This window comes from Indicator indicator, chromosome 14 (assembly GCF_027791375.1).
Source record: "Indicator indicator isolate 239-I01 chromosome 14, UM_Iind_1.1, whole genome shotgun sequence".
In the NCBI taxonomy this organism is placed as follows: Eukaryota; Metazoa; Chordata; class Aves; order Piciformes; family Indicatoridae; genus Indicator; species Indicator indicator.
The window spans coordinates 12,891,173-12,905,654 of NC_072023.1; the positions used below are offsets into that span (position 1 = coordinate 12,891,173).

Consider the following 14,482-nt stretch of genomic DNA (forward strand, 5'->3'; position numbering starts at 1 on the left):
AGAGAAAAAGAATAAAGATAAATAAATAGTTGGCACAGCCCAAAGAAACATAATACAGGCTTGGAAAGAAGAAAAAAAAAAAAAAAAAAGAAAACCAAGCCCCAAAACCCCCAGCAATTAGGGGGTGGGAGGAGGGGATGTGACCCCAGAGAGGTAAACTAATTTTGAAACAGTTTCTATGTGAATATAATTTTTCAAACTTTGCTACTTTAAGAAGGCAAGAAAGTGATTTTCCCCCTGACGACTAGTTCCTTCTGGCAAGTAATTTACAGGGAGCATCTGCCTACACTTTTGTACACTTGATAAACTTTTAACGTCTCTTCCTAAGCATCCCTGTACAGAAGGAAGGACTTTGAACATTAAATTGTGTTCGTGAGTAATTGTTGCCCACCCTGCTGAGAATGGAGGGAGGCTAATGCTTGGAATAGCAAGTTGTACAACTTTTCTTAGTGTTGTATCGTCTACAAGAGAAATAAAGCCTTTGCCCCAGTGAAGGATTAAAAATTACGTTTAACCAGGGACACTGATGAATTTTTCTGGAACGGCGTCTTGGGCTCAACACTCATCACTTTGCAGACATTTCTTGGGCTGCCAATTAGGGCATAATAAATAATTAGAGGTTTTAAGCATATTAGATACAGCTCATGCTAATGAGCTACATCAGGTCTTGTGCTAACCTAAAGTGACAGTTTGCATATAGGGCTGCAAGAAAAAAAAAAAGAAAAAAAAGAGGAAAAAAAAAAAAAGAAGAAGGAAAAAAAAAGCATCAGCAACCGGGGCAGTCGCTGCCCCCGGCCCCGGCATTGGCGCGTTCTCCCCTCCGCCGCTCCCGCCGCTCCCGCCGGGCGCTGCCGCCCGCCAGCGCCGGGTGCGCGGAGCCCTCGGCTCTCCGCGCCCGCGGAGCGGGGCCCTTTGCCCCCCGGCCCCGCCGGGTGGCCCCATTGTGCAGCCACGCGTCCCGCGTCCATCATAGCCCCGGGAGATCAATGACACGACACCGGGCTGCCCCTCTTCCCCTGCCACTTTTTCGAGAGCTACAGTTTGCTCCCCGGGGCAGCAAAGGGTGTGAGGGGAAGTTTGGGTGAGGCAGGGTGATGCCTGCTTCAACCTGGGAGGCTGACCCTCCCCGGGGGTAGGCGGTGGGGACAGGCGGGTGTCCCCCAGCCGCTGCCGGACTTAGCGAGCGCTGCTGTGAGGACACAGTGCCACCTCCCGGCCACACCACGCTGAGGGGAGAAGGAAGCCGGAAATCCTCTGGGCAGGGAATGGGGTGCAGGCAAAACGCATTTAGCAGGGGGATGCCCCTGGTTTTAGCAACCACGGCTCTGCAAGGCGGCGGGATGTGGCTGGGCGGTTTCGCAATCGCAAAGAGCGGCAAAGCTGGTGAAGGGTGTGGAGAACAGAATCACAGAATTAACCAGGTTGGTAAAGACCTTCAAGATCATGAAGCCATGTAGATGTGGTGCCTAGGGATATGGCTTAGTTGTGGACTTGATAGAGTGGGGTTAATGGTTGAATTTTATGATCTTGAAGGTCTTTTCTAACCTAAGTGATTCTATGATTCTATGTAGAGCGGAGTGCGAGGAAGTGCAGCTTGGCTGGCACCCAGGGGGGAGCTGCAGCATCAGGCAACTCCGGTAAATGCATACACAGTACCATAGAATCATAGAATTGTTTCGGCTCAAAACGATCTCTAAGATTGAGTCCAAACATCGACTTAACACCACCATGACCATTAAAGCAAGTCCTGAAGTGCCATGTCTACACGTTTTATTGCCATACACACCCCCTGAGATACTCACTGAATCCTCATTTGGGAATTTCTAGGGAGCTTCTGAGTTTCCTAGAAAATCCCTTCCCCCCATTTATCACTGCTCCCTCATATTGACTTGGACATCTTGAAGCAGCAGGGTGGGCAGGGATATCCTTGCAAGTCAAGGACAGTTCCATGCATAGGAAGAGACATTTCTGTCCAAAACAGAAAACACACAGCTCCAGGGAAGCTGCTGTTCTGCAAACACTGGCTAAACACAGAGGCAGGAAAGAGCAGTCTGAAGAGCAGCCAAAGTCCATGGCCCTTTGAACTTACATCGTGCTGGCCAGGGGAACCTGCCAACTTTCAGTGCAAAGAGCCCTCTTAGTCATGGCTAAGCAGCACAGCCAGGGATGGATGCCTGTGGTGCGTATGTGTGTGCACCCCAAGAAAGCGTGTGTTTCTGAAGGCAAATAGGTATTTTAAGTGGAGGTGATGTGGGACATCAATAAGTATCTAGCAGAAAAATATACCAAGTAGTGAGGCATGGTGTGTAGAGGGAAGTAAATCAGACAAGTTGCTGGAGATGCCATCTGTTTTTTTTTTTTTTTTTTTTTTTGTTTGTTTGTTTGTTTGTTTTTTTTTCAAAGTGACCTTCTGTGTCTCTAGCATGGATAGTTGCCGCACAAACACAGGGCATAAAATATTGTCTCCCATAGTGAACTTACTGGCTGAGCAATTAAAAAATAATAGTTTTTATACTGCTGGCTATTAGCAAGGTTAACTTCCCTTTCTCCTACTTTGCTATCTCTCTGTGCCCCAACCTGCTGCCATGGTGTCAACAGGGTCTGGTATGTAATAAGTGCATTGCATCTAGCTGCCAACTTTGACCTGCTAGCCCGTATCACAGGCTTGTTTTTCACTTCAGAAAGTAACTTTTGACTCATGTCTGCAGCCACAGGATGCAGAGACAAGCAGTTCTGCTGAAAAAGGTATATATTCACATCCAAAGTACTGAGTTACTTGAGATGAACATTATATTGTCAATAATTTCTGTGGACTGGATTCTGACTCCACAGTCATGGGATTCAACATAGACTCAGACTGAGCTCCCCGAAAGTGGCTTTGCTCAGTTCTCCTGTTACAAGGCGGACTGGATTTAGCAGCTATTGGATATTGTAAGCACCACTAATTCACAGTAAGTTTTGGTTGGTATTTTCCATTCTGAGTTTGCACTGGTGCATGCAGTAGAGCTGCTTTCAAGGCTAAAATAACTGTAAATATATAGTTTCTCTGTTCCACAGAATTTACCTTCATCACAAAACTGCAGCAAGATTACCCAAGTTGTAGTTTGTCTCAATACAGACTTTATCTTTCCAAAGACCTAGATAGGTACTTGACCAGTTGTTTGGCTTTTATTTTTCACCTGCCCTCTGGTATTGGGCTGCAGCTTCCCATTATTCCTTTAACTCTTTGGTGACTCTATCTAAACTGTATCTGGGCTCTTTTATACCAATCCCTTACCAACCTTTGCTGAAATCATTTATACCCCCATGCCATTCCTCTTGCAGGTCTCCATGGCTTACAGTACTATACATGCACCTTCTGCAGTTCTTCTGCATCCTCCTGCCCTCTGCATAAGGTCTGCTCTTCCCTGCTCCTTTTTTTCCCTTTACCTTCTTCCCTTTCTCCATGTCCAAACTCCCATCTCAGTGAGGTTAATGCAGCTAACTCCTGTCTCATGATTTCTTTGCATCAGATGTCTCTCTCCAATGTCTGGTGTGTGCAGTGGTGTCTCCTGCTCTCTGACCTCTTGGATGAAGCCCAAAAGGCCCTACTAAAGGGCAAATGCCCTAGCTGCTGTGCTGTTCTACAGTCCTCACTGGCCCCATGCCTGGCACCCAAAGAGCCGATCCTGGATTACATCTGATCTCTGGTCATGTGGAGTGAGCCCTGATGGGAAACCCACCTGAGGCTGAACATGGCACACAGTGATGGGATGGACAGGGGATGGGAGGGGCTGAACTGCAAAAATGAAAACAGTGTCTGATGTTGCTCAGGAGGAGGAATGCTGTTAATTCAAAGCATACTGCTTGTCCATGTTGGGCACCAATAGAAACAATATGCTGGGGAGCTGCTAGGCACCGGGGTGGGACTCACAGGGACCAGCCTGCATGGAGTGGCTTGTCCATGTGCCAGGGGTGGGTGGGTAGGGGTGTGTAAGGAGAACGCCTCTTTGGCACAGTATCCAGGAGAGGGAGCTGGGGAAGGGAGGTGGAGAAAGGGGATGGCTTTGCCTTGCTTGCTCCACTTTAAATACCTTTACGCAGAGCTCTGGCTACTGTAGTAAGGTCAGAAGGCTTCACTCACAGTGGCAAAGGGACCTTCCCGTGTGGGCATTGCTGCCTCTGCAACATTGACTCAGAGCACAGCAAAATGAATGGCGACCCTTTCCAGGTAAGCGATGGGGTCTGTGTGGGTGGTTTATGCAAGATAGATTGTGACTGTCTCCCTGCTGCCCCCCTATGCTTGCAAGCATTGTCCCCTTCTCTCTGAGAGTAATGTGACCCAAGATGGGAGAAGACAGCATGCCTGTCTTGAAGCCTTGCAGTGCCTGGTTGCCACCTTTCTCCCTTTTGGCAGCTGGCATACTTGTCTGTTGTTAATTATGCTCACAAAAGTGCAGCGAGAATGAAAATTAGCACTGCAACAGTATACTTGCATTTGTGGGAAAGAGAAGAAGCCGATAAGACCAGCAGGTGATTAGAGGTCTTAGACCTACGTGATGAAAGAAAACTGTCCTCTTCTTTAAAGGAGAGCAGCTGAAGTTATATGCTTTTGCAGTGGAGCTACATGTTCAAATTTGGGACTCTGACGTCCCCTTCTTTAATTTTTACTGATTTATTTTGAACCCTTTATTTTGGGAAATACAGGACAGTCCTGAAGCCCATGCCCTTTGATGGTGCCCTTTTAGGTACTACAGTCGCTGCAGGGTCAAGTGACAATGTGAGGCTAGCCTGGTTAATTATTAGGAGCAACTTCTGCATGTATGTGTCCAATGGAATTCTGCTGAAGCCAGAGACAAGCTGATGAAAGTGTGCAAAAAAAGGGCTTCAGGGGCTTCAGTTTCTACAAGTCTTTTAAGGAGCAAAGCAGCCAAGGAACCCTGGTTTCCTACTGCTTTGTGTACTGAGGCTGAACTCCCACAATTATTTTCTAGGGTCTCACTATGCTGCTTTTCAAAGTTGTATAATTGCTTGGTCCCAATGACATCTAGGGGAGCTGAGCATCTAAATACCTTAATAAATTTGACTTGGAAACTAGTTCCATTTTCATAAGTAACTTAGGTATCTTATCTCCTTTGAAATATTTTTCTCTCTTTTTGTTGTTGTTTTCCCTACTAATTTGAATATCTGTTAACTCTGGAATTTACAACAAAGAGGTGAAAGTTTTCTCTCACAGAAACTGCAAGCAAAACTTTCTCTGCCTTTAACATTATTGGAATTCACTCTGAATTTGTCTAACCAGATTAGAAATGGATTAGAAGGCTGACAGGTCTATGTTTTTTACTTCCAATACTGCCATGTGTGTCAGAAAGGCAGTATCAATCCATGTGTGGTTAACTGTAAAGGTAGGTTTGCATGGCTCTCAGGTAAGCCCATTCTTGCATCTACATGTCACCTGTCTTTGAGATTGTACTAGGTCCAGAGTTGAATGTTCATATTCCTCAACTGATTCTTTACTTCCTGGAAAAAAAATAAAAAAGAAAATGAGAGCTTAATTTATTCCTCACTACATTTATAAATCACATGTACATGTCATATATGCAATATTTCAAAGACAATGAAATACTTTGTTCGACTCTTAATCATTATTTCTGTAGCTACGGAATGATAGCACTACCCCAAAGCTGCAATTCCTCTCTGTATGTTGAAAAACAAAGAAACAAAAAAAGAATTAGAATTGAGAATGGATAAACTGTGATCAACAGTTAAAACTATGCATAAGTACCACACAAAGCTCAGCAATAAATCTGAGTGCCTCTGTGTGTGTTGATGCACATTGTCCCAAGGGTGTGTTGATGTGTATTGCCTCCATATATATTGACAACAACTCAATACCACAGAAGCAATCATTTTACTCTTCCCTTGCAATGAAGGCTATCATCACCACAGCCAGACTCAGGCATGAACTAGCATCTGCACATGCAGATGTGCAAGAAGCTAAGCCACTATCACTCTATTTGCAGGACAAGTCCCTACTCCCTACTGCGATGTACCTTGTTTTTAAGCACCAACATAAATTAGTCTACAAGGGTAGGAAAATGATTAGGGACAGGTTGAAAGTGGCTGATCTTAATGCAAGTCTAGTGACCAATAAAAATCTATCTGGGTTGGAAAGAAGGTTTTTAAGACATTAACTGCTGAATGGTGAGGTTGATAAGACTGAAGGACAGGATGCCATCCAGAGGGACCTGGACAGGGTGGAGCAGTGGGCTGAGAAGAATCTCATGAGGGTCAAAAAGGCAAAGTGCAAGGTCTCACACCCAGCTCAGGGCAATCCTTGATGGCAACACAGGCTGGGGGATGATGAAATTGAGAACAGCCCCACAGGAAAGGACATGGGGGTATTGGTGGATGAGAAGCTGGACATGAGCCAGCAATGTGCCCTTGCAGCCCAGATGGCCAGTTACGTCCTGGGCTGCGTAAAGTGTGGCCAGCAGATTGAGAGAGGTGATTCTGCCACTTTACTCTGTGCTGCTGAGACCTCACCTGGAGTACTATGTCTAGATATGGGACCCTCAACACAAGAGAGACACAGACTTTTTGGAGCAGGTCCAGAGAAGGGCCATAAAGGAGAGCTGGAGCACCTCACCTGTGAAGACAGGCTGAGAGAATTTGGGCTGTTCAGCCTGGAGAAGAGAAGGTTCTGGGGAGACCTTATAACTACATTACAATATCTGAAGACCTACAGAAAGGCTGGGGAAGGACTGTTTAGAAGGGCTTGCATTGATAGTTCAAGGGGCAATGGTTTTAAACTGAAGCAGGGTAGATTTAGATTAGACATAAGGAGGAAGCTCTTTACAATGAGAGTGGTAAAATACTGGAGCAGGTTGCCCAGGGATGTGGCTGAGGCCCCATCTCTCGAGACATTCAAGATCAGACTTGATGTGACTCTAGGCAGCCTTATCTGGTTGGAGATGTCCCTACTCAATGCAGGGGGGTTGGATGAGATGGCCTTTTAGGGACCCTTCCCACCTGAGGCAATCTGTGAATCTGTGAATTTTGGGTAATATGGTAGAAAGAGATTTACCCTGCAGAATTTGAACCTTGCATCGTATCTCCTGCAGAGTCAACCTGCCATATAAGTTGGTCCTCATGGCATGACTTGGCATGACCTGTTCAAAACATGGTTTTTTTCTGTGGTGAAAGGCAAAGCAGTGCATAGACAATATTTTAGATGATAGTTTTGGTTATACTATCATAAAATTTCTGAACTACCAATGTTTGGGTTGCCTTTTGACAGACTTCTGTCACCGTTTTCCCTTGTGGTTGCTTGAGATATAAATGGGTTTCATTAGCCATCTGCCACATCACTCCTGATTGCTTTTGCTCTTGCTCCCCACTTGTAAGAGCTGGGTCACCTTCCTGACTATGCAAAGAACCAGGAGACACAGAGGTGCTGCAGGAAGTGTTAACAGAACAGGTGGAAGTCTTCCCTCTAGTGCATAAACCCAGCATTTCTACAACACTAGAGGCAGAGTACTTCCTCTTCCCCATAAAGATGAAAAATATCTGGGTAATTTTTGCAATATTTTGGAATAACTTTTGGAAATAAAGCCAGATAGAAGTATCTGTTGCCAGTCTCTGGCAGTGAATTCTCATCTTAGCATCACTTTCAGAGACAGTCTGAAGAATCAGCAAGTATTTACTTTACAAAAGAAGGCAATTCCTTAGAATCTTGCTTCAGAAAATGTAGTCCCACAAAGAACTATATGGCTTCAGGGCAGCTTGATGTTTCTAAGACTGTTATCTCTAAGGACAATATTTGAGACCTGAGACTCTTCATACCTTGATTTATATGTTAAATTAAGCAATAGATATAGTGAGGACAGACTCTAACTGAAAATACAGATCTTCATAAATAAAAATTGAATGGATACCTTGAGTCAAGTTTTAGCCTAGGATTTGTTGCATCAGTACCCATCTGTGTTGCAGATATCTGGTGTGATCTTTGAAATACCAGCCAGGTGTAATTTCCCAAGATGTTTAAAAACTCCCAGTAAGTAAGGTGTTAATGTGACTTCCAAAGGTTTGTGATGATTGTACACCAAAGTTACTCTGACATCAGAAAACGAAGTGATTCTGGAAGTCTCAGCAGTTACTTATCTGCCATGTCAGGTACCCAAATAATTTTGAAAATCTGACCACACTTCAGGACTCAGTTTCCTGTTTCCGAAGTGGTGAAATAATTCTTCCATACTTAGGAGTTTTGTGAAAAGAAACACATGCACTTAGACATGCTAAGACATTCTGGTAAGAAGAACTATGAAAATAATTAAAAACATTTTCCTTGCTTGGGAATACCAGAAATTGCATTTTGGAATTTGCAGAGCAGAAAATCAGTAAAAGAAAGGGAACAAATATAAATGAAAACACTTCTTGTACTAGCTAAGTCTTGACTCACTGGGATTTAAGGAAGACCTGAACATTTGCGCCAACATTCCACACCGCTCCCTGCCCCCCCCTTTTTTTTCTTTCTTTTTTTCCCCCCCTTCTTGTTATTTTATTTCTAAACCACTTTCCACATCCCTCTTGTGCATACCACTTCTACTGGGTGCTGGAGAAGCTACCTGGAAGCTGCAAACAAAACTGAAGGGAAACATAGATCATGGCCTGCATCTCTCTGTCTTTGCAGAAAGGTCATCTACATTGCAGTGCTTAATCCAGAATATTAATGAAAAGAAAGCCTGAGGAAGGGTCTTAGCACTGATGCTCTGAAACCAGAGTTCAGTAGTGCTTGTGGTCATCCCTGAGCTTGACACACTTGAGACATGAAGCAAGGTAGAGATACCAGTCTATTTTCATGTCCTTTTTTACTACCTTGCTCCCACTTGAGGCCCAGTATGAGAGAAAGGATTTGTGCTTTTAACATGACAAACCAGTGAAGTCCCAGAGCTGCTTGACTTCTAGCAGCAACAGTTGCCTTGATTCCTACTTCAAGTAACTTCAGACCCCCTTTACATTGCTGATGGTGTGCAAAAGGGAAATAGAGCAACGCAAACCTGACCCCTAAAATGAATGTAAACCTCTTTGTTTTCTTTTCTTTCAGGAATCTAGGTATATTGAAGAGTCCTCAAATAAAAATGGTGTGATTTCTTTGATTTTTTCTCTGAAAGAAGAAGTTGGAGCATTGGCTAAAGTGCTGCGTACATTTGAGGTAAAGAGTCCCTTCAGGAGACCCGACCAGTCTTTATGCTTTTACACTGTGGCAACATCTGCTCAGGGCATTTGCAGTCATATTTGTGACTACATTTGATTGCCATGATGGTGGAAAGCTGCATGCATTTCTTTTCTGGGGCTAAAATAACTTAAAAACTTGGAGCAGAAGTAGTCTTTTAAAGTTAAAATTTTATTTCAAGCTTTTAAATTAAAACCTTTACTGTATTTTCTCCATTTAAGAAGGAAATATCCATTGTAACTGCATGAGTAAGAGGTAGAATAGAACTGGGCCATAACTTGAGACTGACATCTGAGTATGTGTATTTATATGTATATAAAGGCAAACTTAACCTGCATGTGAGCCATATGATTCATGGTGCATATGTTGCATGAAGTATTTCTACTGGAGCCAGCCACCACCCTCCTAGCCCTTGTCCACCTCAGTAAAGTTGATATAGATAGGCCAACAGTCTCCCACCAGTGGGGCTTCTACTCAGTGGGCCGAGGGTACTTACAAAACAGCATCAAAAAGACTGCACTATGTTTACACCAAGGATACTCTGCAACTTGGAAAGCTTTTGGGGAAACAAGCAGCCTTTTACCTTTCAGAACATTATGTGCCTATTTATTCTTGCAGAAATATTTCCCAGATGTCATGGATGCTGTTTAAAAAGCACAAAATCTTTTCAATTCAGGGTGGTTATGTTACAACACATGCAGCTGTGTACTCTGTGCTCCCAAGCAAATACAGTGTTGGTTTTGTGAATTTTTTTTCCTTTTCCTTTTCCCCCCAAAGCATCATTAGTTGTTTCTGGAAGCAGCTCTTTTTCTAGAACATTGTAAAAACTGTGGCATGCATACTTTCCATCTGTAGTGTGAATTGACATGGAAACGGAAAGTTTGTGTGGCATGAATACAGACGAAAAATAGTGATGAATTATAGGACATGTTTGATTGGTTAAGATGAAGGGAAATTCCTACTGATGACAGCAGAGCTAGTCTAAGTCTGTGAAGTGACCACTGTAACACAGGACAGCAGAAAGCTCGATGCCATGCATGTCTGTAAGTGAATTAAGGAGGCAGTTGATACTCTTTACATGCATTCCTGTCTACTAACCAAATTACTGCCAGCTCTAAAGGAAGATCTGCAGTGAGACTAGTACAGGAAAGAGAGAAGTAGGCATTTCTTGAATGTGATGACTCTTGCCACAAAGCAGGTACCTAAGCTCAACTGGCTGAATTGTGGTTTTCCCCAGTAATCTTGAGAGGATTCAGGTCTCTGTTAAAGCTGGTAGTGGCTGGGTGCTTTGCCATTGTTACAAAGCCAATTCTTTCAGTACAAACTTGCAGCTTCCCCCAGCACCAAGGCTTGACAAGAGACCTGGCATAGCTCCTTGTGTATCAGTTTTGCATGCTGTTGGCAGATGGGTGGCTTGAAGAAAGGGATTTAATGGTATAAGCCTTACCTGCAGATTCAGCTCCTCAGGGATGTCATTAATAAATTCATGAGTGCTGGGATGGGCAAATCAGCACAGCCCTTGAGCTGCCCTAACTTGGTGCAAAGGATCTTGCCCTATACACAGACAGCAGTGTGTAACTCATGCATGGCTGAGATATCCTTAGCTTCTTTCCACCTGGACCATAACCATGGTGCCTCAGAGACACAGACTTTGAGCTTATTGACAACTGCAGCAGAGAAAGGAAAGGTGGTGATACACAGGTGAAGGGTGGGGACAAGGAAGACCTTAAGAGGATTTTTTTCCTTTTGTACCACTTCCCTGCTTAATAGAAATAAAGTCAGCTGTGAGATGCAGGTTAGGTATAGTTCAGACTCTCTGAATGAGTGGTCTCATCTGGATGGGGAGACCTCATCCTCAAGGTTTCTGTTGCAGGATTGGTGCTGGCCTGGGGAAACAGTGGGCTTGTCTCAGAGGAGCAGCACAAGGGGATGGCTGCTCTAGCTATTGCTTCACACAACCACATGAAGTAGGAAAAAGGAGAACACAAAAGCAACAAAATATGACTGTTCCCCAGAGGAGGTGTGGCACTGCAGCCACCAACTCCCATGGAGGGCCAGACTTTGCATGGCCACTGGTTTTGATGGTTGTGTGTGGTCTGTTTGGAGCACCTCTGACCCTTGCTGAGGCTGGGGGCTGCCCTGGCTGCTGGGATCTCTCTGGGCACTCCTGTGTGGGAATGTGCTTGCACAGCTCAACCCTCTCCTCCTCCCAGTTTGCACTTGGGAGTGATTAAGGGACACTGCCTCCAGCACTGACTTCAAGGATTACGCCTTTTCTCTAGCCAAACTATAAAACTACTCTGGGACATGAAGAGGGGAGGATGAGGGAAAAGTGAACTATAAATATGAAAGCCTTAAAAATAAACCCTCTCTCAAAACAGAGATGACAGTATGGAAGCAAAATCTAGACTCAGACACAAGGAATTGAAGGGATACCTAAAGACAGAAGAAATCTTGCAGTGCCAGCGGTAGCCAAGCTCCCTTTCTGTGGATCTGGGGAGGTTCATCCTCTCCTTGATTTAAGAGCTGGGGAAAAAAAAAATTCTGTTACTCTGGGAAAGCTGTTCTGTGTCCTTGCCTGGGATGCCTCCTCACTCACAGGTTCACATCCTGTCCATGTTTCTGTTGCTGTGGTGAAACTGGACTAGGCATTAGCTCCTACCATAGCTTGATCCCTCTGGCGAGCAAAGCCCAGAGGGAGCTGCACTGTCCTCCATCTTGGCCCTGCACCTATATAACAGGAGGTCCAGGACTGCTGGCTCATCAAATACAGTCCCTGCAGTACCTTCTTCACCTTCCCTGTGGAAAGGCAGTGTCTGAAGGATCAGACTCATGTTGTGATTATGTGCTGTAATGTAATAGCAACTCAGCAATGCCCAGCAATAAGCAGATTGTTAAAAGTGAACCCACTTTTATTCCACACTATCTGTCCTGTCTGTATATTGGGATGTGGTAAAGAATCACTTTCCGCTTATGAAACCAAATTATTTTGCACTTGAAAATCCTATTTGTTCATAATCTGCATCTGCCCTAGTGTGCATACACCTTTCTTATTGCAGGTTGGAGAGTGGCTGTAGGGTCCAGATAAACCTGCCAGTGGTCTTTACACCAGCTTCATTTCAATAGGACATGCTCTATACTAGGGCATTGCTTGGTGCAGCCATGTGCTGTTTATCTGGTTCATGCTATTACAGAAGATGGTAGTTAGGAAGCCAAAACTCTAATCATACAAAAGTAAAATATCCTGCTTAAAATCAGGAAGACAGAATAATCCTTGTTGGATTATGTCTCTGTTTTGATTTAATGGACATATCAAGAGGGTAAGGAGTATAAATCTGGATTAGAAAAGGACAGAATCTTCCCAGTTTCTTATAAAGACTGGAAAAGCAAAGCAGAACAATTTGGGTTAACTCATGTGTCACTTGATGGGAATGTTCATTTTTCTCTGTAGTGATAAAAGCCTATTGAAATTGAGATCACTTTTTAAAAATCACACAAATCCCATTCAGAAATAAAGATAGAAATTGTTTTTTTCCTCAAAGACTGGCATTCCCAAAATTAAATTAATCATTAAAACCCATCAGAAGTAAACATTTTTATATGTAAAAAGGATTGTGCTCAGTTTTAAATGAAAGTTTTCCACATGAGTTTTGAATAATTAATCTGCTTTGAAGTTCTTTTCCTGACTGATTTAGAAGTAATAGAAGACATATCAGCTGTAGTATGTAGCAAACATTGGGTTGTGTCAACTCATTCTCATACATGAACCTTCTATCTTCTCTTCAAAGATATGACCTTCCCAAATAGAGAGTAGGACTTCAGCACAAGGTCCAGCCATCATTGGTGTTACTTACAGTGGGTAAGGCTCTAGCTCAAAAGTATCCCCAAAGTGACTTGCACTGAGTAGTACTCCTGCTCCCAGTGTATGTTACTGTTCTGTAGGAGGACTGGATGAGAGTAACAGGCTACCCAAAATGAGACCCTGTGCTTTCAAAGCCAGGAAAGATGACTGTGTTCTTTTTATGCTTCTGAGTTTATGTTACTCAACAGAAAGTCCAGAGCGACTGTTATCTCTTTGGCCCTCAGGAAGGTATTTGGCTTTGCAGTGTTTTGAATTCTTTCTGAATCAGGAGAGGTGAGCAGTCACTTCGGTCAGGGGGTGTGTTGGAGGTGTCCACCGTGATAGGTGAACACACCAGGCATGCCTCTACCAAGAGCTTAGGTTTTCACCACAGTGTGCATTTACATAGCTGTAATCATTTTATTACATCAGAACTCACTGCTCCAAATCCATCTCATCAGCCTGAGCCTTCCTTTTTCCAGGGCCAGGAGAACAGGTCTCTTTGATCTAGTAAATCAACGTGAGTTTGAAGATAGGAGTGCCATCTTGCTAGGTGCTTGTGTAGTGCCACATATGCTTTTTGGTTTGTCCTCCTCCATGTGTTTTGTGGCTAGATTGTGCTGAATGCCTCATACCAAACTTTAGACTTGGAGCTGAAGTGCTGAGTGATGGACACCAGGGGCTGTTCCAGGGCTGGCTGCCTATTGGAGCTGCTTGTTGGCATGGGCCAACTCCTGGTCTCTTTGCCTCTGGGAGGTTGTCACATGAAGACTCTAGTAAATAGTCTTCTGAGAAGCAGACCCCTGAACAGTAAAGTTGAGCCAGATGGCTGCCTTTACTTTCACTTTGGGAAATCATGCCTGAAGGCATTACTCTAAGTTCTTAACTTCCCTGAACTCCTGTGAAAATCAGGCACTGACTTCCTACTTGTACTTCTGAATGTGTCTTCCTTCAGAAAGCCCTGAGCCAGCCTGTCACAACAGTTAAAAGAACTTTGTTTTTTTTTTTATGGTATCAGGAAAGTTTAAATAAGTCCTTGGTTTGGGAGATTTACTTTAAGTTCTCACTGAATGTTGATCAGCAGCAATGTAGTGCTGCCAATGGTTCTTCATCTAGTAACAATGTCTGGTCTCCTGATGAAGCCAAATTTATTTAATGACAAGTGTCATGAAAACAAGCTGCAGATGGATTTCACAGCTGTACTTAGTTTTAGCAGTCATATACAGGCTGTAAATGGAAAGACATTTGAATGTCATGGGAAGCAGTAGCCCATGAGATTTCCATAAAGTATCCATCCCTGCCGAAAACTTCCTCATGTAGCTACGAAAACACAACTTTTCTTGTTCAGTGGTCATGCCATTACTCTCTGAGGGTGGGACTAAATTATCTTGGCAGTGACCTCTGCAAGACTGACAGTGTAGTGTTAA

The 14,482-nt window shown here is 43.9% G+C and overlaps 1 protein-coding gene across 1 annotated transcript in view; it reads left to right on the plus strand.

Annotated features, from left to right (window-relative positions):
• Positions 1-1,298: 1,298 nt before the first annotated feature.
• PAH (phenylalanine hydroxylase) overlaps positions 1,299-14,482 on the plus strand; it is a 39,548-nt gene continuing 26,364 nt past the window's right edge. The window contains exons 1-3 of the mRNA XM_054387075.1: positions 1,299-1,390; positions 4,084-4,210; positions 9,086-9,193. Coding sequence (XP_054243050.1) covers positions 1,299-1,390; positions 4,084-4,210; positions 9,086-9,193 — 327 coding nt within the window. The remainder of the gene's footprint in view (positions 1,391-4,083; positions 4,211-9,085; positions 9,194-14,482) is intronic.